At 49.7% G+C, this 24,243-nt stretch overlaps 1 protein-coding gene across 1 annotated transcript; it reads right to left on the reverse strand.

Annotated features, from left to right (window-relative positions):
* Window positions 1-8,154: 8,154 nt before the first annotated feature.
* Adgrg5 (adhesion G protein-coupled receptor G5) lies at window positions 8,155-22,926 on the reverse strand. The gene is made up of 13 exons (XM_057754143.1): window positions 22,834-22,926; window positions 15,995-16,035; window positions 15,292-15,379; window positions 15,147-15,222; window positions 14,656-14,812; window positions 14,078-14,197; window positions 13,501-13,617; window positions 12,087-12,239; window positions 11,623-11,744; window positions 11,131-11,399; window positions 10,214-10,331; window positions 8,558-8,835; window positions 8,155-8,314 (listed from the first exon to the last, which is right to left on the reverse strand). Exons 3-13 carry the CDS (start codon window positions 15,353-15,355, stop codon window positions 8,214-8,216), a joined length of 1,575 nt encoding a protein of 524 aa, XP_057610126.1. The 5' UTR covers window positions 15,356-15,379; window positions 15,995-16,035; window positions 22,834-22,926; the 3' UTR covers window positions 8,155-8,213.
* Between the last annotated feature and the right edge of the window lie 1,317 nt (window positions 22,927-24,243).

Below are 24,243 nucleotides of genomic sequence, written 5' to 3' on the forward strand. Positions count from 1 at the left end.
AAGTGGAAGGCAATGAATGCATAACAAGAGGGCAGCTGAGCAAATGGAAGGTAACAGAGTCATGCATGGATAGACAGATACATGGACGGCAAAGCAATGGACAAGTGTCAGGACAAACGGACACTCCACTTTTCTCCTTGAACAGAAATTAAATCAAGCCAGAACCCCAAATGCTCTCTAGCTGGAGATTCCCCAGCCGGCAGATGGCAATGCTGGGTGCATTCCTTTACCCTAAGGGACAGTTCCTCTGCTGTTGGGACACCAAGAAAGGCAGAAATGGCCAATACTGGCCCCTGGTGGTCACTGTGGGAATGACAGCTCCGGAGCCTGGCTTGACAGCCTTGGAGTCTCCGTCCCGCTGGTAATGGAGTCACAGAGCACACTGTACCCAAGAGGAGGCTCCATCAAAGGAACAGCAAAGGCACCAGTGCCCTGCAGCTGCAGAGTACACGGCACTGGTCCCATTGTCCCATCACACCCCGAAGGACCCACTCCTGGCTAGGAGCTCTTGGAGGATGCCGGAGGAAAGCTGCCAGGGATGTCAGAGACAGGTGCCCAGCAGTCTAGGCGACATAGCCAAAGACTTACCACGTGGGGAAGTGGTCCAAGTGCCTCACATCTTTCTCTCTTCCACACCATCCTGAAGCATCAATCAGAGCCGCCTCAATGATGCAGTTATGAAAACAGTCCCCAGGAGACACAGAGGCTGGCCAAGCCCAGGCAGGCCAGGTGCCAGCCTAGATTTCAGCACAGGCTGCCTAGGATCCATGCCCGCACTTTCTCAGCCCGGCAGTATTATTAAAAAGAGCCTTCTGGTTACGCTGGTGTGAGCACACACCTGAAACCTCCGTGGAGATGGCTGCCTGGGGCTCACCCCCACCCTCGCCATTCCAATAGGCACGCAGAGTCTGCACCAGGCTAAGGAACTGTGTGGCCTGGGGTAAGATACCGTGCCTCTCCGTGTGCTCGTCTCCTCCTGTGAGCTAGTGATACAGACGATTTATTTCACAAGTCTATTGTGAAAAGCAAATGAGCTGATAAAATATTTATAGACAATCTGATACACGGAAAGTCTTTCCTTGAAGGAAGAAAATGGAGCCCAGAGGAAGAAAGGCTTGAATTCTTGAAAGCAGACATGTCTAGAGCTGGAAATTACTCAGGAGTTAAGAGTGATGGCTGCTCTTTCAAGGGACCTGAGTTTCGTTCCCAGCATGCACTTCGGACAGCTCACAACCCCTGTTAAGGCCAAACCCAGAGGATCTGCTGCCCTCTCCTGGCCTCCACAGGCAACTGCACGCACATGCCCATGCCCACGCATAGATCTTCACATAATTTTGAAAATCAATAACAATCCTTTTTTAAAAACAGCAATTCCCTACTCCGAAATCTTTCCCCATTTCTCAAAACCTCTGTGAAGGGCTGGGGTTCTAGTACTTGCCCTCCACACACAAGGATCCTGAGCACCACAAGAAATAAAGGAAGGAGAGAGAGGAAGAGTGGGGACAGGAAGGAAGAAGGGAGGGAGGAAGGGAGGGAGGGAGGAAGGAAGGAAGGAAGGAAGGAAGGAAGGAAGGAAGGAAGGAAGGAAGGAAGGAAGGAAGGAAGGAAGGAAGGAAGGAAGGAAGGAAGGAAGGAAGGAAGGAAGGAAGGAAGGAAGGAAAAGCAGCAGCTTCCTCCTCCACCTGCATAACTCACTTAGCACAGTGTGTGTGCGCTCCGTTTAAAGGGCACAGGGCTGTGTTCCCCAGGACTGTTTGCTCTTCAGCTCTTTCCCGCAGTGAGTGGAGCTGTGGCGATCAGCATTCATGGGTTTATAACGTTTCCCTGTGTGGTGGGCACTCGCATTCTTGGGCAGGTGGCTTGTGTCCCACATTCTGCAATCACCAACAATGCTGTTAGGGCCTTTCGTGGGACTGTGAGCATCCTGCTGGGACCCTGGGAGTGGAGTAGGCAGAATGAGCTTGTGCCAGGGCATAGAGTTAATGAACGGGCTGGTTTGCTTCTATCGCCAGCAAGCCTGTCTGGGTTTCACTTGGGTTTTGTTTGTTTGTTTGTTTGTTTGTTTGAGGAGTTTTATATGAGTGTGGTTTTGAGAAAAGGTCTTACTATACAGCCTTGGCTGTCCTGGAACTCACTATGTAGACTTAGGCTGGCCTAGAACTCACAGAGATCCACCTGCCTCGGCCTCCCAAGTGCTTGAGATCAAAGGCATGTGCCACCACACCTGGCCTGGTTTTAATTGTTCAGATATATATATATAGTTTTTCTTCTTTGTTGTTGCCTTCTTATCTTTTGTTAGTTTTGAGGCCTATGTAGCTTTGGCTAGCCTGGAACTCATGATCTTCCTGTTCTCAGCCTCCCAAGTGCTGAGATTACAGCCTGAACCACTGCGCCAAGCTAAACCTGCTTGTTGTTTCTGTTTTGTCTCACTGATAAAAATCAGTCTTCCCTGAAAAGGACAAAGGAAAATATCAAACACTGCTGGTCACCTGACCTCCTGATCAAGGATCTTTCTTGAATGTTACACCTAAACAGCTGGTAGTGAGTGGCCCACAATGGGACTGCAGGAATGACTATCCCAGCTCCTCTGGGACGGCCAAGAATAGTCAGTCTCTCCAGAGACCCACGTACACTGCACACTTGATCCCTTGCAAGCTAGAATCTGAGTGAAGCCCTTGTCTTCCATCCACAAGACTCTTTCTTCCCCATCACTTTGTCTCACGAATTGCTGGCATCTTCATTCATGGGTGGCTTTGGACCCAAACTCTGAATGGTCACATGTCTTTAACATCACAAACGAAGACACTATTTCACACCCTTGAATGTAAGGGACCGTGTTACACCCAGTGTCCTATGCTCACCGTTCCTTCTTTTTTTTTGTTTTTCGAGACAGGGTTTCTCTGTGGTTTTGGAGCCTGTCCTGGAACTAGCTCTTGTAGACCAGGCTGGTCTCGAACTCACAGAGATCCGCCTGCCTCTGCCTCCCAAGTGCTGGGATTAAAGGCGTGCGCCACCACCGCCCGGCTGCTCTCAGCTTTTATTGACATTTAAATGTTAGAAGAAACGGATTTTCCTTCGGGTCTTAGTTCATGAAAGGGATGTTTGCTGCAGGCAATTCTAGCTAACATTTCCTTGTTCTCCTCTCTGCGGGGCCATCATTGCAGTCTCCCAGCCTGTGGTTGCTAAGCAGAAGCTCAGCCGTGCACCCTGTCTGTCTTGTCCTTTCTCAGTGACTGCTCTCCTCACTTCTCCAGATGTGTAAAACACGACTTCATTTTCACATGTGGTGCTTGAGACATGCCATACTCCCTGGTTCTGTAGGTCTGCTTCTCATCGCTTCTAGAAAACCTGTAACTGTTGTGTTCATTTCATTCCTCTAGTTTCTTCTTCTGGACTCCACTGTGAGATTTTCTGATTCTGCTCTCTGGGCATCTGTATTTCATGCCAAGGCTCTGTCACCATGTAAACAGTTCCCAGCTCACACCTTCATTCCCTTGTGGATTGTCTGTTGAATTTTAGATTTTAGAATTAGCCAGGTGATGGTGGTGCACGCCTTTAATCTCAGCACTTGAGAGGCAGAGGCAGGCGGACCTCTGTGAGTTCGAGGCCATCCTGGTCTACAAGAGCTAGTTCTAGGACAGGTTTCAGAGATACCGTGTCTTGAAAAGAAAATAAATAAATAAAACAAAAAATAAAAAAGAATTATTATTTTTTTTTTTGGTTTTTTGAGACAGGGTTTCTGTTGCTCCTCTCCCTTCCCTCCTTCTTCTTCCTCTTCCTCCTCCCCCCCACCATTTTTCCTTATCTTACTTATGTGCCCTTCCTGTCATTGAAGCTTCTATGTCTTTAAGCATCTCCCATGGCCTCTCAGTATTCCATTGCTCTTCCTTTCCCTTCTGTGGCCTGCTCCTCACGGTGGCTCACCTCTTGTGGTTTACAAAGATAAATTTGGAAGCTTTTTATTTGATATTACTCACAGATAAAATCCTCCTGACATAACCTAGGGATGTTTTCCTCCAGGTTGAGACCATTACCAATCTCTTACAGAGGTTTTTCCAACCCAGAACCACCCCAGCTCCCTGGGAGCTTAGTTTCAGAGGAGACTCAGTTTCCCAACCTCCCTACCCTGAAGTTCCCCAAAGTTCACTACCACTACATGGGAAAAATGCTTTAAGAAACCCTGTCCCTTGGGGCTGGAGAGATGGTTCAGAAGTTCAGAGGTTAAGAGCGCTGACTGCTCTTCCAGAGGACCCCAGTTCAATTCCCAGCACACATATGACAGCTCATAACTGTCTGTACCTCCAGTTCCAGGGGATCCAACACCCTCGCACAGACATACATGCAGCCAAAACACCAATGTGCAAAATACACAAATAATAAATTATTAAAAGAAGGAAGGAAAGAGAAAGGAAGGAAGGAAGGAGGAAGGAAGGAAGGAGGAAGGAAGGAAGGAAGGAAGGAAGGAAGGAAGGAAGGAAGAAGGGAGGGAGGGAAAGAAGGAAGGAAGGAAGAAATAAAGAAGAAATAAAGAGAAAGAAAGAAAGAAAGAAAGAAAGAAAGAAAGAAAGAAAGAAAGATGGAGAGAGAAACCTTGTCCCAACAATGACCAGTTGGAGTCCACTCATTGACCCTCTCCTGCACCCCAAGCCCAATACCCCAGCACCCACCTGATGAAACCAGGGTTTCAGCCCCCACTTCTCACTTCTTTTATGTTTCTTCACAGTGCACGTTACCAGCTGTCATATTTTATATCCGTTTGCTAAACTGCTTCTTGTAGGCCACCCCCACACTAGAATGTGATGACTTGTTCATTTATATATCCCTAGTAACTAGTGCAATGCCCAAAATATAAGTGCTAAACCATTATATGATGGCTGAATGAGCAAATGAGACACAGCACCTGTCTCCAAATGCTCTCCGTCTGGCAGCTGAGCCAGACAGGGACAGTTAGCTGCAAGACAGGAGAAATGACTTCTGCTGTGGGGGAAGGGAGTGTGGAAAGAAAGTTCCATCCAGGCTGGAGGTCAAGGGCTTCTCTGCCTGGGCTGGAGGGGGCTGGGGGTGGACCAAACTGAGATGCTAAAGATGCGGAGCCATCATTCCACAAGCAAAAGCCATCGGGGAGAATGTTCCAGAAAAAGGCCAGCTTCAAAAATGAGAAGGATGCTCTCTGGGAAAATGAAAGTTCTTTGGTGTGGCAAGATTGAGGAAGGGAAGCTGGGCTGGAGAGAGATGGCAGGTCAGACCTCCCTGTGCTCCGGAAGTCCACTGGTAGTTTGGGAGTGAGGAGGAGGAGAGTGTGGGGTGCTGTGGAGAGAACATGCTGAGGCTAAAGGGCGGGAGGTTCCCTCTGGCTTCTGGGGAGGCAAAGAGGCCTGAAGGAGGCTCCATTCAGAGGGGCGCTGGTTCTGAGCCAGGGCTGATGAGGCAGTGGGACCCCTTGGGCTGAGTGGCTGAGTGGGCTGACTGAGTGAGTGGGCTCATTTGATGGGCAGAGGGTCTTCTCAGTTGGTGTTGGTTAGGGTGATCGGAAAGATGAAGAGCCCACAGCCCAGACTCCTGAGCCAATACTTTTTAATTAAGGTTGGATTTAGCAAAAATAAAAATAGATTATATGGGACATGAGGTGGAATTTGAATTTCAGATAGACGAGTTAACTTCTTAGTGTGAGCGTGTCTTCAAAACTAAAATTCCTTTGCATTATCTGGAATTCTCTCTTCAACAGCCACCGTTCACCCATGCTCACGCCTGATGAAATAATGGTGCCCAATAGCCCCGGGCCTTCCTGAGACCACGCCCACTGTCAGCCCTTCCTCAGAGCCTTTCTCTGAGCAGCATCCCCAAACTCCATCCCAGACCTTTCTGCCTTCCTGCCCATCTGAAGCCCAGAAGCTGGTCCACCACCTAGGCTGCATCTGCTGGGAACACTAAGGACAGCTAGAGCAGACCTGGCGGCCCATACCTCCTCTGACTGACCCAACTTCCCACCCCCACTGGGGTAGTTACATGAAGTGCAACCCCAGAGCCTGGACCTCAGTGGGGTGCAGAGCCACAGGCTAGGGCTGACATTGCGACCACGTCCTCCTTCGGGTGGCTCTGGGTTTACTGGTTCTGAGAGGCCAGGTCCTTGGCTCAAGCAAGGCCCCCGCTTCACCTGGGTCACCTCTCCCACCCATCCAGTTGTCCAAAGATTCCTCATGAACGTGGAGACCAAACCCAAGGATCTCCATGCTGGACTAACCATGGGGAATCTGGTGGAGGATCCAGCCTGGAGCCAGAGTGGGAAAGAGGCCTTCCCTGTGGTGCAGTTGGGGAGGTTTCATGAAAGATGTATAAATGGACCAGTGGAGGACTCAGAAACTGGGGTGGAGACATGGCCAGCCTGGAGTTGTAAAGTGTCGGGAACGTCATTGGTACAGTAGGGGCCAGAAGGAGTGAGCAAGGTCCTTCTCCAAGAAAAGTGAGGGAGGAAGCCACAGGATGGAAGGATATGCCTAAGAAGGAGTTGTAGGTCGAACAGGCCAGGCCTGGGACCTAAACAGCTTCCCTCAGTTGAAGGTGTTAACAATAACGGGGACTTTGAAGAGATGGTTTAGGACATAGGCGCACTTGTGCACACGCATGAGATCCTGAGTTCAGATCCCAGCGCCTATGTAAAAAGTCAAGTATGTCACATGAGCCTGGAACCCCAGTGCTGGTATGGGGGTGGGGGTGAGTGTTGGGTCAAAGTAGAGGATTGCTGGGGTTCCTGGCCATCAGCCTGGCTCGGTGATCACTGAGAAACTTGTCTCAACAGAATAAGGCAGAGAGTCAGAGAACAGGGCACCCAATATCCTTCTCTGGTTCCAGGACATATGTGTGCAAGGATGTTGTACCTGCACACGTGTGTGCACATACACCACACAGAGAGAGAGATAATTAGATTAAAACGATAATATAAATCTAGTAATAGCAGTGACCACTTATTGAGGCCTCATGTAGTAAGGACTTAAGTGGATTTTCTTTTCCTGAATCTTCCAGTTACTACTGTTGTCCCTGCTGTGGATGGGGAAACTAAGGCACAAAGAGGCTGAACAACTTGCCCACAGTCACAGACCTGGCATCTGATCCCAGGCAGTCTGGCCCAGAGCCTGTACACTCCCCAGCCAGTGGGGGCTAAGTACATGGTTACCCAGAAACACACAAAGGACCTCCTGGGAGGATGGAGACATGATTACCCAGAAACACACAAAGGACCTCCTGGGAGGATGGAGACATGATTACCCAGAAACACACAGAGGACCTCCTGGGAGGATGGAGACAGGATTACCCATAAATGTCCAATAGGATAGCATCCAGCTCTGATTCCCTTTCTGTGGTTCAAGTACATGGTATGTCTGATGTCTACCCCAAGCAGCTGTTCGGGTGCCAGAAACACCTGGGCCCAAACCCCCAAACATGACCTTGTTCGACTGCACAGAGAAAGAGACATTGGATGTGTGAAAGCCAATGGTGTTGTAGGTCCCAGACTCTCCTACTGGTCGAGGGGTTCTCAGACAGGTAGGTAACCGCTGCATTTCCAGGGGTAATTTTGGAGCCAATGCCTTGGCACACAAGCCAACAGCGCCTCCTACTGTCCACCCTGGGGAAAGCACTGTCTCCCACCTGGTCTGACTGACAGCACAGATGCTCTCCCATTGTGGGCAGAGTTTGTAGATTTTGAACACACACCCTCACGCCCACCAGGAGAATCCAGTCCTACACAGTGGGCTAGCAGCTAGATCCCTCAAGCCCAGCGGGCTCTGCTTCAGGGAAATACACAGAGGCCTGGTCTTGGCTGTGTGGGTTAAGGAGAGAGAAGGGCTGAATTTCTTGACCTTTGGAAAGATGGAAACTTGAAGTCATCATCAGTTGGGACTGGCAAAAGGAAGAATGACCCCAGAAACAGGCCACAATGCTGTATCTGGAAGTGCTGAGCAGGGTGCAAGGTGTGATCCAGTCTGGTGTAACCTCCCAGCTTGCAGACCATAGCCTGGCCAATGGAGTTGCACCCAGGCATGAAGGACCAGGACGCGCTGCCTTCTGCCCTAGGTAATTCTGGGAGGTGAAAGGGATCCCTTGAGGGTACAGTGGACTCTGGTGTTCCACAACCTGCCCACCACCGTCCCACGATGAGCCAAGGCCGTGGGCTGCTGGAAGCAGGAGAGGCCGGGATCTGCAGGCCGGGAGCTGGGTTAATGTGTCGTCTGGGAGGAGCTGATTGCCTCCATCTCTGCCTTGGCTTCGGTGGCTGAGTGACGCCTTTGTGAACAGAACCACAGGAAGAGGAAGAAACCTGCAAGACAGGCTGATTCAGTGAGAACGGCACCAGAACCAACAACCTCCTGTCGTTGGGGAATAAAGGGACCGACCCAGAGGTCGTGCAGTTCAAAGGCAACCCTCTCCTCTGGGCAGATAAGTCCCCAGATCAGCTTAAATGGAGCTGTGGACTCAGCCATCATCCACCCCTTGATCTAGAGACCCTCAGTGACGAGCCCCCTCCCAGTGCCTGCTACCCTGTGAGCTCCTGCAGCCCTACCATAGAGCGAGTTGAAGATGGTGAAGAGGAAGATCTGCGGCAACAGGAAGACACCAAAGGAGAAGAAGGCCAGGGTCCAGGTGGTGCCCAGGAGCACCGTGAGGCCCAGCACCATGACGGTGTCCCGGTAGGCCCAGGAGCTCAGCACCTTATCCGGTGCCCGTATCCTGCACAAAATCCTCAGAGCCCAGGCCAGCACCAGCAAGTTAAACAGAGATGTGAGGCCACTGTACCCCATGACCAGGACACTGTGTACCACAGGACTGCGCACCCAGCACCTGCAGGAAAGGGGGAAAGGTCAGGATTAGCAGAACCCCAAGACCTGCAGGATGCCAAGTGCACCTGAGCCTTGGAGCCAATTCTACCCCTGCCTGGTCTTGCTGTTCCAGGGATTGTAACTTGCCTGATAGTTCATATGCCAAAACCCTGAGCCCAGTCTTCCCATCAGCCACCATGACGCGATCATCCGACACCTCCATCCACTTCCTGAGTCTCCTTCCCTCATCCTGCTGCCCCACCTCCTCCATGCCAACCTGATCAATGTCTTGTAGATCACTGGTCTGGGCTCTCATTCTAGAAGCTTCCTCTTCCACTCCACCCACCACCGCCACTTCTTGCCACCATCTCTGTGTAATGGGACACAGCTCCCTAGATGCTTCCCCACCTAGAGCTATGCAGTACATGAAGCACCACCCCACTGTTTGTTGGGTAGAGTTCTCTAGCATGAAAGAGCTGAGGAGCAGAAGAGCAGTAGGGAAATCCCACAGAGGACACTAAACCTGAAGGTGCCTGCTGGGCCCTGACCTGGGCCTAGGCCCTCCAAGAGGCCTAGGACACTTCAAAAGAGGTGCTAATCTTTGCTTCAGTTAGAGCATGCCCCATGGTCAGCACGGGTGATCCCAGGCAATCCTCACGACAGACCAGGAGCAGCCACCTAACCATCTCCATCCTACAGTTAAGACTTCTGCTCAGGAGCACACGCTGGTTGGGGCAAGGGCTGAACTTGAAGCCCCTTGGTCTGGGACCTGAGTCTGGGTTCCTATCACAATCACGTATCTAGATATCCCCTCCTGGGGTCCTGATGCTGGAGTCACGGTGTCCTTGAATATCATTTGCAAGAGTCATGCACGTGGGTAAGCAGCATTATGCATCCTTCGCTTTTACTGCTACAGAATATTCTTTTTTTTTTTTATTCTGCTACAGAATATTCTAGCACGAGGCTTCACCACTGTTCACTACTCCAGCATCCCTGCTGTATGACCAGGCTGCGTTTGGAGAGTCATTTCAGTTTAGAGATGCAGACAGATGAAGGTGGGTAGATAAAAGGTAGATAGAAAAGTAGATGGTAGATAGATAGATAGATAGATAGATAGATAGATAGATAGATAGATAGATGATAGATAGATAGATAGATAGATAGATAGATAGATAGATAGATAGACAGACAGACACTGTATGGATTAGTATTAATTATCAACAGAACATAGACCCACATGGAAGGCAGGCCTTTGGACATTATCATATGTTAACTGAGGCAGGAAGACCCTCCCATTGGAATCCCCGCTGTGTCTAAATCATGGCTCTTTGCCCCTCAGCCATTACGTCACCTTAGAGATCCCAGGCCCGCACGGCCCCTCTACCTCACCAGGCACTCACATGGACACATTCTGGAAGTTTGTGCCATTTTCCTGGCTTTGGGAGAAAGAGATCACGTGGAGCCCATACACTGAGCTCTTTATCACCAGAAGCAGCAGCACCAAGAGGGCTGGGAAGCCTGGAGGACGAGACAAAGACAGGAAGCCCCAAGATGAGCTGGCTCTGGTCCTTGGGCCTGCTGACTGGGGGGACGGGGGCGGGAGCATGCCACTATGCTGAGCTGTGGCCCCACACAAGATCCGGCTTCGGAGCCAGTTTAGTGGTCTTGGAAGAGGCTCATCTCCAAGATGGTATCAGTGAGGTTCCAGGACTGAGTGGCAGCAGTGGTGGCGGTCACCTGGGAGGTGGCAGGGAGCTGACAGGAGGTGGGGGTGGCCGGGGAACTTGAGAGGAAATAGAGACCATAACAAGAGGTTATTGAGGTCATGGAGATGTCTGGGATGGTACCGCTGCGGTAAAGAAGATAAGGGGAGGGTGGAGGGGTACAGTGAAGGTGAGGAAGGTGATGAGGATGAAGGAGATGGGGTGCTGGAAACGGAAGTAAAGGCAGGTGTGGGCAGGGACATGGTGGGAGTGATGGTGGGGACAGGGGACTGGGGGTGATGGCAGTGCAGAGTGGAGGTGATGAAGTCACAATAGTAGAAACGACAGTATTGGAAACAGAAGCAGACCCGGAGATGAGGACACACAGGGGCAATGGTGCTGCTGGGGGTGGAGTTGGCTGTAGAAGTGATGTCATTGATGGAGATGGAGTTAGAGACTGTAGTGAGCACTTGGTAGTATTGAAAATGGCGTTGAGGGTTGACAGAGATGGAGGCTCATGGTCACACAGCGGTTGCCGTGACAGGCAGGGGGACTTGGGGTTAGCACCCTGTACTCTGGAAGACTCAGAGGCAAGTTAGATAGATGCCCCTTACCCCAGCCCAGCACGCAGAGCTTGAGCAAGTATCGGTGGATGTAGACATTGTAGACACGCCCCAGGAGAAGGTAGAGGTTGAAGCCTTCGATGGCCATCCAGGTAAGGCAGCTGAGCAGCGCATAGTGGAGGGTGGCGGCCAGCACCGTACACACTGACCTGGGCACTGTGGGCAGGGCCATCTGGGAGCTCAGAAGGAAAGTGACGTTCAGGAGCAGAACAGAGCCGTGCAGGTTCATGTGGATGCGTGTGACAGAGTCACTTTGCTTCCTGCGTGGTAGAACATTGCCCAGTCGGCGCCAGGGCCTGGCTCACAGAAGCACAATGATGGGGAAATTGAAGTTAATGGGGAGAGAGCCAATAGCTGCCATGCTGTTAGGATGGCTTACGTCCTGCGGCCCTTCCCTCTGAGTAGCCCCGCCTACCCCAGGAAGCTGGGGCACGAAGGAAGGTGCGCAGCGGAAGTAGGTGGGCTGAGCAGGGCGAGGATTACCTGGAGTGGGCATACAGTAGTATGGTGAGCAGCGCGGCCACGACAGAGATGCTGCAACCCACCAAGGAGATGTACTCAAGAGGCACCCGTAGCTCAGCGGGCACTGGGTCTCCAGAGAGCTGCTATAGGGCAAAAGGGGCCGAGGGCCTGAAGCGTGGAAATGCCCAGCTCTCTCTGGGCTCCGCCAGAGAAGTCTCCCAGACCTCAGTTCCAAGTCCCTTCCCCACAGCCCAGCCCTGCCTTGAATGAAGCCATAGCCTGCACTGTGGCTTTTGTCACCCACCACCTCCCGAAAGCACACTTATCCCAGCCCATACACTCAGCTGGGGCGCCCACCAAGCCTGGACCTAAGCTGACTTGTGTGACTCAAGCCTGGGAGGGTAGGGCTGACCTTACTCCTGTACCCACCCACCAGGGGCTCCTGCAGCTCCTGTCCCCCTCGCTCGTGGCGAATGGCGGCATACCATGAGAACTGCGAAGTAGGTGAGGTGGTTGCAGCGACAGAGGACCTGAGAGGGTGAAGGCTGCTCTGTATAGCAGCCCTCGGGGCTCCAGGCCCCCCAGCTGTGCTGGCCGGCTCCCTCCTTCCAGAAAACACAGGTCACAGTGTACCCTTCCTGAAATGAGACGCGGGGATCAGTCTAGGGGTGCAGGATGAGATCCCATATGAGGGGCTGGGGTCCTGGGGCCCAAGAGAGATTCAACTGCACCCCGTCAACATTTTGTGGGTGCTGACTGGGCTTTAACAATCCTAGATACAAGCCCCACCCACCTTCACCGTGAGTTCTCAGTGTCCTGGACTAACAGGCAAGCCTCTCTGAACCTCAGTTTATTTATCTGTGAAATGGACTATACATATCCAAGTCCCAAGGCTGGCAGAAGAAAAAGGCCATTCGGCATTCGGAGCGGGGGCGGGCAGTGCTGGCTCTTCCTGTGGCAGATCTACAAACCACTGTTTGCTACCTCCTCCCAGACCCATGATGATGGGAGACTCATTGGCAGCCAAGCCCTAGGATGGACGTAAGGGGTGTGACACAGACACACTATGGAAAGCAGAAGAGGAGGGACAGAGGGAAGGGAGGCCTTAGGGATGCAGGGATTGAATGGAAGTGGAACTGGACACTCATTCCAAAGGGAAAGACAATGGTAAAGCTCTGAAGGTGAAAGGGAAGGTTGCTGTGAAGTTGGCAATGCCAGCCTTCCTGCCCAGACTGAGGCAGGCGGATCCAGAAAATAACACTTTGGTTCTTCACGGGGCAGACAGGGACCCAGAAGCAGCAGCAGCAGCAGGAAGAGGAGGAGGAGGACATGTTCCTCACAGCTACACTTTTCTGTTCCATGATCAGCACCAGTGCTACTCCCACCCCATGTGACCCAGCCTAGCAAATCCGCACATCTCATCCTGGACACCGCCTGGTTCAGCCACAGACACACTAGTCAGTCAAACCTTTTGGAGCCCTGGTTTGTACTGGTGGGGAAGAACCTTCCTAGAAGAATGGATGTGAACCCGGAATCTTCAGCATCCATCCCATCTTACCATAGGAATGAAAGCCAAGGCGGGAAAACATGGCTGAGACTAGAGAAGACTGAGCTCTAACAGTTTTATGTCCATGCCTGGATCCAGCCATCCCTGAAGGCGGAACTCCCCTGGGCATTCCATTGACAGGGACGTATATTGATAGGGACGTATACATCCCCTTTAGTGCTTAAGCTGACTCTCTAGCTCTAGCCACTGAAAGCAAATCATGACGAAATTCCTTCTCATTTCTTTAAATTTGCAAAGAACAGATTTAAAGTTGTTTCCCATATGGTGCCACAGTTTCAGTTTGGCCAAACCAGGGCTGACAGGAAAGCTTGAGAGGCTGGGCCCAATAGTACCAGACTTCGGTTGTGCCAGAAGCTGATGTTGACTGGATTCTGAAGGTTGTTCACAGCCCTGTGATCCAGCTGGGCCCCCAAGACATAGTTATTGAGCAGGGATGAGTTGCTGTCATCCTGGAAAGGCCATAGAAAAGGGATTAAGTGCGGGGGCGGGAGGGGGGTCAGAGAGATCCTATGTGAGATCAGAATTCTCATCCCAGCCCTCTTCCCTTCTATCTGTCTCCCGTCTCAGCACAGACATTGATGCACTAAGGTCTTGGGTCTCACTTGCAGACTGCAAGCCTACCTCCCTGGGAGGGCAACTATATATTATATTTGAAAAGACCTCAGTTTGTCTTGAGTCAAGCCTCTGGGCAGGCTAGTGAGGGATCTTCTGGAATAGGTTAGGCCTGTGCACTCCTGCCCACCACGATGGACTCCACCCTCAAAACCCATTCTTCTTTGTTTAAGTAGCTTTTGTCTCTCCCTAAAGCAGGTAGGGAAAGGGGGTCCCAGAGTGGCAGTGACCACCTACAGTTGCACAGTGACGGGCCAACCTGTGACACAGAGTCGTCCTTGGCCACCTTCTGCTTACCTGGAAGAGCTGTGCTGTGAAGAAGTAGATGCAGATGAGTCGGAGCCCGGCAGGCTGGGAGGCCACACAGGCATCCTTGGTCAGCTCAGCAGGAAATTGCATGCCATGTGGGGCCCAGGCCTGTGAATGGCAGCAGATGGACTGAGGCCTACTGATCAGAGACCACAGATGCAATCCCAACACCTTTGGGCTCCCGCCCCATTAAACATTTCCAGACCTCACCTGAGCCCCACTTTTAGACAGCACCCTCTCCTCCCAGACTTCCCCACCCGTCTGCATTCCCCGAGAACAGAACCACTGCAGCACCAACCACGCATCTGGCCCCGTGAACACCAGAGTCCTACCAGCCCCAGGGACTGGCCCTCCACCTGCCTCCAAGCAAAATCAGGATGAAGAGCCTGACCTTGGGGGGGCGGGGGGCTCCTGGGGTACCTCCTCTTTCTGCTCTCCGGACAGCAAAGCAGAAGAGGCAAGTCCCAGCAGATCTGGACAGAGCATGAACAGGGGACTGGGGGCCCAGGCCGTGGGGGAAGATCTTGACCGTAAGCCCCTGCAGGACTTCCCTGGCTGCCTCTGACCTGGGGGACATTTGGCAGGGTGGCACTGGACAGGGAGAGGCCAGGAAAGCTGCAACCCAGCTTGAAGACCAGAGACTGGATGGCGTCTGTCTGCAGTGTCAGGTTGCGCCCGCAGAAGCTGGCGTTGAGCAGCATCTGCTCTAGCTGATGGATATACCTGGGACTGGGTGGCAGCGGGGGAGGAGCTGGAGACAGCCTGGGGGTGGGGACTTCCACCCCCACCCAGCCCTCCCACATTCCATCTCTACTCCCTGCCCGCAACCTGCCCTGTGTAACCCACGTCCCCAGCCCAAGTCTTAGAGTCCCTACCTGGCAAATGCAAGGACCTATTTGACTGGTAAGACTTCATCAAGGGGCCTCAATAAACTCTGGAAGGGCTGAGGCAAGCCTTTGCTAAAACTCCAGGCCCTGGTACCAGGCACACAGCGAGTGGGTACTCACACAGTGGGTACTCAGTCACCACTAGCTGAATGTGTGTATGGCAGACTCACTTCACTCTGGAAGACGAGGTCCGGCCTCTGGGCCGCTCCAGGTGTTTCATCAAGGTCAGTAGCTCTGATATTGTTTCTGTGGATAGTGGGACTCAGGCCTTGAGCTAGCTTCTGGGCACTCCTCCCCCAGGAGGTCATCACCTACCTGCTGGGATACTTTGAGCAGCCAGAAGGCACAGGCAGATGAAAAGGGACATGTGTGCATTCATGTCCTCTGCTGGGATCCTCTTGGCCTTGGAGAGGGGAGACCACGGTCAGTACCGCTACCTTCTAGATATTTCTGTAAATACCCCCCACCCCTGGCTTTCTTCTTTTCTTCTTCTCCTTTTCCTCCTCCTCCTTCTCATTTTTCTTCTTTGTTGTTGTTGCTGTTGTTGAGATAGGATCTTCTGTAGCCCAGGCTGGCCTCAAACATGCTATATAGCTGAGAGAGATTGCATAGCTCATCACAGTACCTAACAGTACTGAGGATTAAACACAGGTCCCATGTAAGCCAAGCAAGCACTCTGCCAACCAAACTACATCTCTAACCCAGGATCGTCAGCTTCTTCGCTGCTTCTCCAACTCCTGTATTCAGGTAAGGAAACCCAGGCTGAGGACAAAGACTCTGTCTTTGCTTGAAGATCGCTAAAGCCAAGTGTCCCTGACTCCAGAAAGTTTGACCCACTGAGTATAGCTACCATTAGCTGCTCAACCTGAGAGTCTCCCTGGGGGTTCCCCAGCCTCAGTGGGTGGGGGTGGGGTACTGCTAAAAGCAAGCAAGGCATAATCCTGACCCATCCTGTCACTAACTGTACGATAGGGATCTTCCCACATCCTTTCCCAAGTATCTCTCCATGTTGACGAACCTTGCTGAGTGAGTCCAAGGCTCTGGTTCAATCCCCAGCACCTAAGGAAAAGAGGGGAATAGATGAATGAACTTCTACCTAAATACAGTAAGATTATGTCTACCCCAAAAACCCTTCCAAAAGGAGACTAAACAGATGAGATAAGCTCAAAGCAAAAGGCATGATGATACACACCTTTAATCCCAGTACTCGGAGGCAGAGGCAGGCAAATCTCTGAGTTTGAGGCCAGCCTGGTCTATAAAGAATTCCAGGACAGCCAGGGCTACTCAGAGAAACCCTTGTCTGGAAAAACAAACAAAGATAAGCACAAAGCTACAAGACAGAAAATGGGGAGGAGGATGACAGCTGAAACTTTCTAGTGACCCCGAATAAGTGGCTGCCTGGGAAATCAATTTGTCCATTATTGCAATGGGCAGAGGAGGGGCTCATGGGTGAGATATGGGAGCAAGGAGACAGCAGCTAGTTCAAGGCTCATGGCCTTGGAAGCACTTGAGAATGGGAGGCATCAGGGGCCTCTGAAGAGGGGCATGGAAGATGAAGCTAAACACAAGGATTTAGTCAGGGAGATAGCCCAATGGGTAGGGAGGAAAAAGCCTAGTGGGTAAGCCCTTGCCATAGAAATAAGAGGACTGAGTTTGGATCCCCAAAACCCATGTAAATACTGGGTGAGCAAAGTGATCATCTGTTATTCCAGCCACAAAGGACAGGGGATCCCCAGAGCATGCTGCCTAGATTAACCACATTGGTTAGCTCTGGGTTTGATTGAGAGCCCCTGCCTTATTGAATATGGATAGGAGGGAGGATGATAGATAGATAGATAGATAGATAGATAGATAGATAGATAGATAGATAGATAGATAGATGAATAAATGTAAAAGTAAATTTGTTTTGTTTTTGATACAGGGTCTCACAATGTAGCTCTGGTTGTCCTGGAACTCATGGTGTAGACCAGGCTGGCCTCGAACTCACAGAGAGCCCCCTGCCTCTGCCTCAGGAATGCTGGGATTAAAGGCGTGGTTACCATGCCTGGCTTTACCACTTTTTTAGTGATATGGTAACATCATTCATTTAAGCCAAGAATCTATTTGATATAAAAATCTTTTCTTAAAAGATTTATTTATGAGGGATAAAGAAGATGCTGTACATTTATACAATGAAGTACTACACGGCGAGGACAAATGATGACATTTTGAAATTTGTGGGCAAATGGATGGATGTAGAAAACATCATATTGAGTGAGGTAACCCAGACTCAGAAAGACAAACATATGTACTGTCTCGTAAGTGGCATTTAGACATAAAGCAAAGAAAAACCAGCCTACAATTCACAATCCCAGAGAACCCAGACAACAAAGAAGACACTCAGAGACATACATGTATCTAATCTACATGGGATGTAGAAAAAGATAAGATCTCCTGAGTAAATTGGGAGCACGGGGACCATAGGAGAGAGTAGAAGGGGAGGGGGAGGCAGGAAGGGGAGCAGAGATAAATATAAAGCTCAATAAAAACAATTTTTTTAAAAAAGGTTTTTTATTATGTATATAGTATTCTGCCTGCATGTATCCTTGCAGACCAGAAGAGGGCACCAGATCTTATTATAGACGGTTGTGAGCTACCCATGTGGTTTCTGGGAAGTGAACTCAGGACCTCTGAAAGAATAGTCAGTGTTCTTAACCTCTTAACCATCTCTCCAGCCCTGATAAAAATCTTGAATGAAGAATAAAACAATACGGCAAAAATTCCATGTGTCTGAATGAATCTGAAGAATTTTGCTTGGTCCTTTTGCCAAGCAAACAGGATGAAGACAGCCATGACTGGAGGCCACCTGTGCTGCTTCCTGCTTTTGACACATGATAGCATCAGACCTTGATGCTTCCCAAACTGTATATCTGCGTTGTGACTTCATTCAGAAGAATGCAAACATGAGCCCCAAAGGATGGAAATTCGGAAAGAAAAACAGTTTAGCCAAACTAAGCAAAGCGATCAATCCTTCATGCCATTATACACAGTGTACACAGTCTATTTCTGGGATCGTCTGTTTAGAATGTGCCTAACCTGATCAGTGGGACTTACTTCTCCTTAAATTACTTCAGGAATTAATTAAAGCTATTAAGGAAAGAATTTAAAAAAAAAAATAGGGCCAGTGAGATGCTCAGATGGTAAGAGCGCTGGCTGCGTGATAAACATCATGACCAAAAGCATCTGGTTGGGGGCATTTCAGCTTACAGCTCACATTCCACCGGGAAGGGAAGTCAGGGCAGGAGCTGGAGCAGAAGCCATGAAGGAACGTGCCTACTGACTTGCTCCTCGTGACTTTCCAGCCTGCTTTCTCATAGAACCCAGGACCACCTGCCCGACAGGGGCACCACCCACTCTGGGCCTCCCCTCTCATCGATAGTCAAGCCAGTGCCCCACGGGGCAGTGTGATGGAGACAATTCTTCAACAGGCATTTCCTCTTCCTAAAATGCTTCTAACTTACGTCAAGTTGACAGCAAAGCAAAACAAAACAAAAAACAACTACACAGCATTTTGCGCAGGCCTGAATTCCTTCTGCAGAGTGCATGGTGGAAGAAGAAAGCCCACTCCCAAAGGTTATGCCTTGACCTCGCATACATGCTGTGGAGGAGTACGAGCACGAGCTCTTGCGTGCATACACAAACACACATATAAAATAAATAAATGTTAAAAAATAAAGCCACACACATGTCCACGTGTATGTACACTTTTTGTGCAACGTGATAATTAATTCATGTGCTGGCTAGAGTCTTTTGGGAAGAAGGAACCTCAACTGAGAAAATCATCCTGCCAGACTGACCTGCGTGGCGTTTCCTTTGCTGATGGATGTGAGAGTTTCCGGCTCCCTGTGGGCGGTGCCACCTCAGGGTTGGTGGTCCTAGGTGCTATAGGAAAGCAGGCTAAGGGCTGGAGATACAGCTCAGCAGTTAAGAGTACCGAGTGTTCTTCCAGAGGACCTGGGTGGGTTCAATTCCCAGAACCCACATGGTGGCTAACAACCACCTGTAATTTCAGTTCGAGGGAATCTAACACCCTCTTCTGGCCTCCCTCAGCATCAGGCACATACAAGCTGAATATACACGTGAGCAAAGCATCAATACACTTAATTCTTTTTAAGTTTAAAAAGAAAGAAAGAAATCAGGCTGAGCAAGCCATGAAGAACAAGCCAGAAAGAAACATTTCTCCATACCTCTGTTTCAGTTCCTGCTTCCTGGTTCCTGTCTTGAGACCCTGCCCTAATTTCCCTTCATGATAGACTGTAAACTGTAAGCTGAAATAAACCCTTTCCTCCTCAGGTTGCTTTTGGTCATGAGGTTTTGTCACAGCAACAGAAACCCAAAGACAATAAATAAAATAAATTCCAGCCGGGCAGTGGTGGTGCACGCCTTTAATCCTAGCACTTGGGAGGCAGAGGCAGGCAGATCTCTGTGAGTTCGAGGCCAGCCTGGGTTACAAGAGCTAGCTCCAGGACAGGCTCCAAAGCTGCAGAGAAACCCTGTCTCAAAAAAACAAATAAAGGGCTGGAGAGATGGCTCAGCAGTTAAGAGCGTTGCCTGCTCTTCCAAAGGTCCTGAGTTCAATTCCCAGCAACCACATGGTGGCTCACAACCATCTGTAATGAGGTCTGGTGCCCTCTTCTGGCCTGCAGATATACACACAGACAGAATATTGTATGCATAATAAATAAATAAATATTTTTTTAAAAAACAAATAAATAAAATTCTAAAGATTACAAAAATAAAAGAACCGCAGAATATTGCTCAGTGGTGGAACATTTGCCTAGCATATGTGAGGCAGGCCATGGATTCAATATTCAGTACTACAAAAAGAAAAAGAGAGAAAGGGAAAGAAAGGAAGAAAAGAAGAAAGGAAGAAAGGAAGGAAGAACGGAAGGAGGAAAGGAGAGAGGAAGGAAGGAAGGAAGGAAGGAAGGAAGGAAGGAAGGAAGGAAGGAAGGAAGGAGTTAGCTTGCAGATGGAAAGATGGCTGCACAGTTAAGGCTGTTTGCCCTACAATCAGGAGGCCTGGGATCCAGATCCCAGCTCCCATGTAACAAGCCACTGTTCCCCACAAGCACCTGTACCCCAGTGCCAAGTGGAGAGAGGCAGGGAGATATCTGGGATTTGCTGGTTTCCAGCCTAACCGAGGCATAAATGTCAGGTTCAAGAGGCTCTGCCTAAGAGGAACAGTTAAAAAGGATGCAGGATGCCCCCCATCTTTTTTGGCCTCTGTGTGCATGCATAGGCAAACTCTTACACACAGAAAGAAATGAAAATCTTTCATAAAAATAATTGGCTCCAGCAAGATGGCTCAGTGGGTAAGGGCACTTGCCATAAAAGCCTGATGACATGAATTCAGAGCCTGCAACCCAAGTAAAGGTTGGAGAGAACAAAATCCATGGCATTGTCCTTTGACATCGACATTTCAATGGCATGTGTGCACCCCACTCATACACACGACGTACAACTGTAACACAGCCATACCACAAAAACTCAGCAATTCAGAGAAATGTATTTCTTTAAAAATCTATATACTGGCCAGGTATGGTGGCACATGCCATTAATCCCATCACTTGAGGCGGAAGTAGGTGAATCTCTGTGAGTTCTGGGACAGCCTGGTCTACCTAGTGAGTCCTGTATCAGTCAAAGACAAAACAAAACAAAACAAAACAACCCAAGAAACTATATACTTAGATATACCACAAAGGAATTCAACTGAGTAAACAAAAAAAATCTCAAAATGTTGTGATGTGACTAGCAGAACATGATTGAAATGATAATTACAGAGACACAGATGAGCTCAGTAGTTGCCACGGGCAAGGGAGGGCGAGGACCCACGTGGGGATGGAGCAGTTTGTGCTGTGACTGTGTTTGTTGACTGCTCCAGGAGTTTACATTTGATAAACTGCATAGAATTTGATCCTGTACTGTACTGGTATGTAAGCAAACACATACTGAGCTAGTGATCTCTGAGAACTGCACTAATGTGAATTTCTTGAGCTAGAGATTACACTATAGGTATCTCTATAGGAGAAAACTGGGTGAAGAACACACAGAATTTTTCTGCATAATTTTTTTGCAAGTACCTGTGGATTTGAAACTTCTCCCAAAATTAACAGTTAAAAAGGGAGAACCAGAGGCGTAGCTCAGTGGTAACTGCTTAGCAACCACGGGGCTTAGGTTCGATGATCAGTGTTGAGAGAGCACAATGAATTAAATTTTTTCTTTTGAAAGTTAAAAATGCACAACACAGCATTTTGAGTGAAAGAGATTCTGAAAGTGACACACACCGGGGCCAAGGTGTGGCTCCGTGGTGGAGCACTTTCCTAGTACACACAAAGCCCTGGGGGTCATCACCACTAGAGGAGAAAAATAATGCTTTACGGTTGTAAACACCGGAGCCTGGAGAGACAGTTCAAGCAGTTAAGAGCGCTGGCTGCTCTTCCAGAGGACACATGGCAACTCACGAGCACCTGTAACTCTGGTCCTGAGGGATTCAGCACCCTCTTCTGACCTCCCTAGACACCAGGCTCACAGTAGTGCATAGTCATGTATGCAGGCAAAACATCCATACATATAAAAAGATTTTAAGGTTGTAAAACAATGTAATTCCATCCTTGCAAAAGCAAGCTGCCTTTCTTACATGTGCAAAAGCGGAAGGTGTACATCTGAATAGGAACGACATCGCTTCTCTGCCTCCCTCATCTGGGCTCCTCAGACTTACCCATACGCTACGCTTGCACGTCTCTGTTCCTAGTTATCCGGACAGCTTAGACATTTCCATCTTTCAAATATAAACAACAAGTAAAGAAATAACCACAAAAAGCTGTAAAACACAAAGCAGTCCTCCATTCTGCAAGCCCAGCTACTCCGTGGCCTGCGGGAGACTCCCTTTCTTGGAGTCTGCTCAAGCTAGTTTCTGATGTTTCTTTAAACAAATGGAGACAAATGAGACTTCTGCCATCAACTATACAAAGTGGCGCCTGGGCCGTACTAGTCTGCCTTCCGCTCTTTCTCTTGAAAACACATCTGGGAGAGTCTGCTACAGCTGTATCCAGGGAAGCCACCTCTCCAACTGCATGTGCTAATGCTATCTTAGGGATGAGTCAGGATTTACCTCACAGCCCTCTGTGACTAACATTTAACGGGGCAGGGATTCTAAACGCTCTGGCCGGTTCTAGTCTTTTGCCCTTAAAAACAAGCAGCCAGGCTAGGGAGTTGTTCAGTGGTAGAGCATTGCTGAGCACAACCAGGCCCTGGGTCCCATCCCCAGTGCTGCCAGAAACAAAAAAGAGTTGTAACTGTGTGTGTGTCACCCCAACGTGTGCAGGTTCACCATTTGCACACTGGGGTGCAATGTACCTATCGCTTTATAGGAAGTTTCTGTAACAGAACAATCAGTCCCTGTCTATTACATAAACACAAATAGTTTCTAGTCTGACATTTTTTTTAACATCACATGGCCCTTTATTTTGTGATGTAGAAGCATACTTTTTAATTGGTTTTGATTTGGTTTGGTTTGGGTTTTGAGGCAGGGTCACTGCATAGCTAGTCTCAAACTCACTTTGTAGCTAAGGCTAGTCTCAGTCCTAGTATCCTCCTGCCTCCACTTCCCAAGTTCTGAGATCACAGGCATGCACTCTGACACTTGGTTTTCTGTGGTGCAGGGGATCAAACCTAGGCTTTGTAAAATGTTAGGCAAAGCACTCTACAAGCTGAACTGCATTCCCAGCCCACAGTTTTCCCTAATGCTATATTAATATATCAGCCCGTTTTAAGAGAGGAATTGAGCTAGATTGCTAGATAGCATGATTCACTTACCTTCCTGAGATCTCAGAGAAGGGATGCGGGGCAAGCTTTGGGAAGACCGAGGAGGCTTTGGAAGGGACAACATGAGCTGTTTCCAGTGAGACAGCCAGGACCTGATAGTGCAGAAGACCTCAGCTGACAGAACTATTAGCGGGGAAACTGAAACCCAGTGGGCAGAAGCATTTGACCTCAAGGGGCTGGGCCCTGAGGCTTGGTATCCAGGCCTTAGCTATGCCGCTCCCAAGCAGATAGAGAGGAGCAGCCTGACTCCGCGTCTAAAAATCAAGGCCAGAGCAGAAGTCCTCCCTCCCAAACAGACAGAAGTTGCGGTTTCTACCTCACTCCCAGGGTAAACCACTACCTTTACTGTAACCTCCAGGTACCTTTCCTGTCCCTGCTGAGCAGGACCCCATGCACCACCACCCTGTCCCCTCGGCCATCAGGTTTCCAACCCTTTAACTCATCACTTGAAGCCCCCTGAGAAACAGGAATCCATGTCCTGACTTTGCAGATGGTTTCAGGAGACTGCAAGACAACACACGCCATGAAAGCAAAGGGTTTGCTTGGAGTTCAGTGGCAGCCTGGTAGCTAAGCTAGGACCCAAACCTGGGCTCCAGGCTCTAAGCCAGCACCAGCACCAGCTTCCCAAAGGTGGCTGGAGAGTCAATGGAAGTAGACAAGACCTATTTTAGGTCAACAAGGAGATTAAGATATCTGTGAACATAGGAAAGAGCTGAGAAAGCTCTGGATTTAATAAGCAGCTCCATTATCCAGTGCTCAGGCTGTGTAACACTGGGTTAAGAACTTGGGCTCAGCCAGGTGGTAGTGGCGCACACCTTTAATCCCAGCACTCAGGAGGCAGAGGCAGGCAGCTCTCTGTGAGTTCGAGATCAGCCTGGTCTACAAGAGTTTGTTCCAGGACAGGCTCCAAAACTACAGAGAAATCATGTCTCAAAAAACCAAAAAAAAAAAAAAAAAAAAAAAGAACTTGGCCTCAATGACCCTCCAAGTTTCTCATGTATAAAATGTGGCCAAAGCGACCTACTTCCCCCGAAGAACTCAAATAACCCCTTCCAGAATCCTTACTTGTGGGAATCAGGCCCTGCCTTAGGTCTGGTTCTCTAACTAAAGACCTTGGGCAGGAAGGCATCTGTGCCTGAGGCTTGGGAGCCCCTGTTTCCTTCCCAGAACAGATCACACACCCCACCAGCAGCAGCACCAGGGCACGCCCAGCACAATGTTCCTATATACATGCTCCCCCAAACCCCTGCCAACCACAGGAAGGGACCCTGATTCTGGCTTCCTCTAGCTGCCTCTGGCCTGGGTGAGAAATGTGTCAGTGTGGATCAGCAAACCACAGCCCACAGAGATGCCACTATGAGCTGGTGCCACAGCTGGGCAAGGAAAGCCACAGCAAAACAC

This window comes from Chionomys nivalis, chromosome 21, assembly GCF_950005125.1.
Source record: "Chionomys nivalis chromosome 21, mChiNiv1.1, whole genome shotgun sequence".
NCBI classification, from domain to species: Eukaryota; Metazoa; Chordata; class Mammalia; order Rodentia; family Cricetidae; genus Chionomys; species Chionomys nivalis.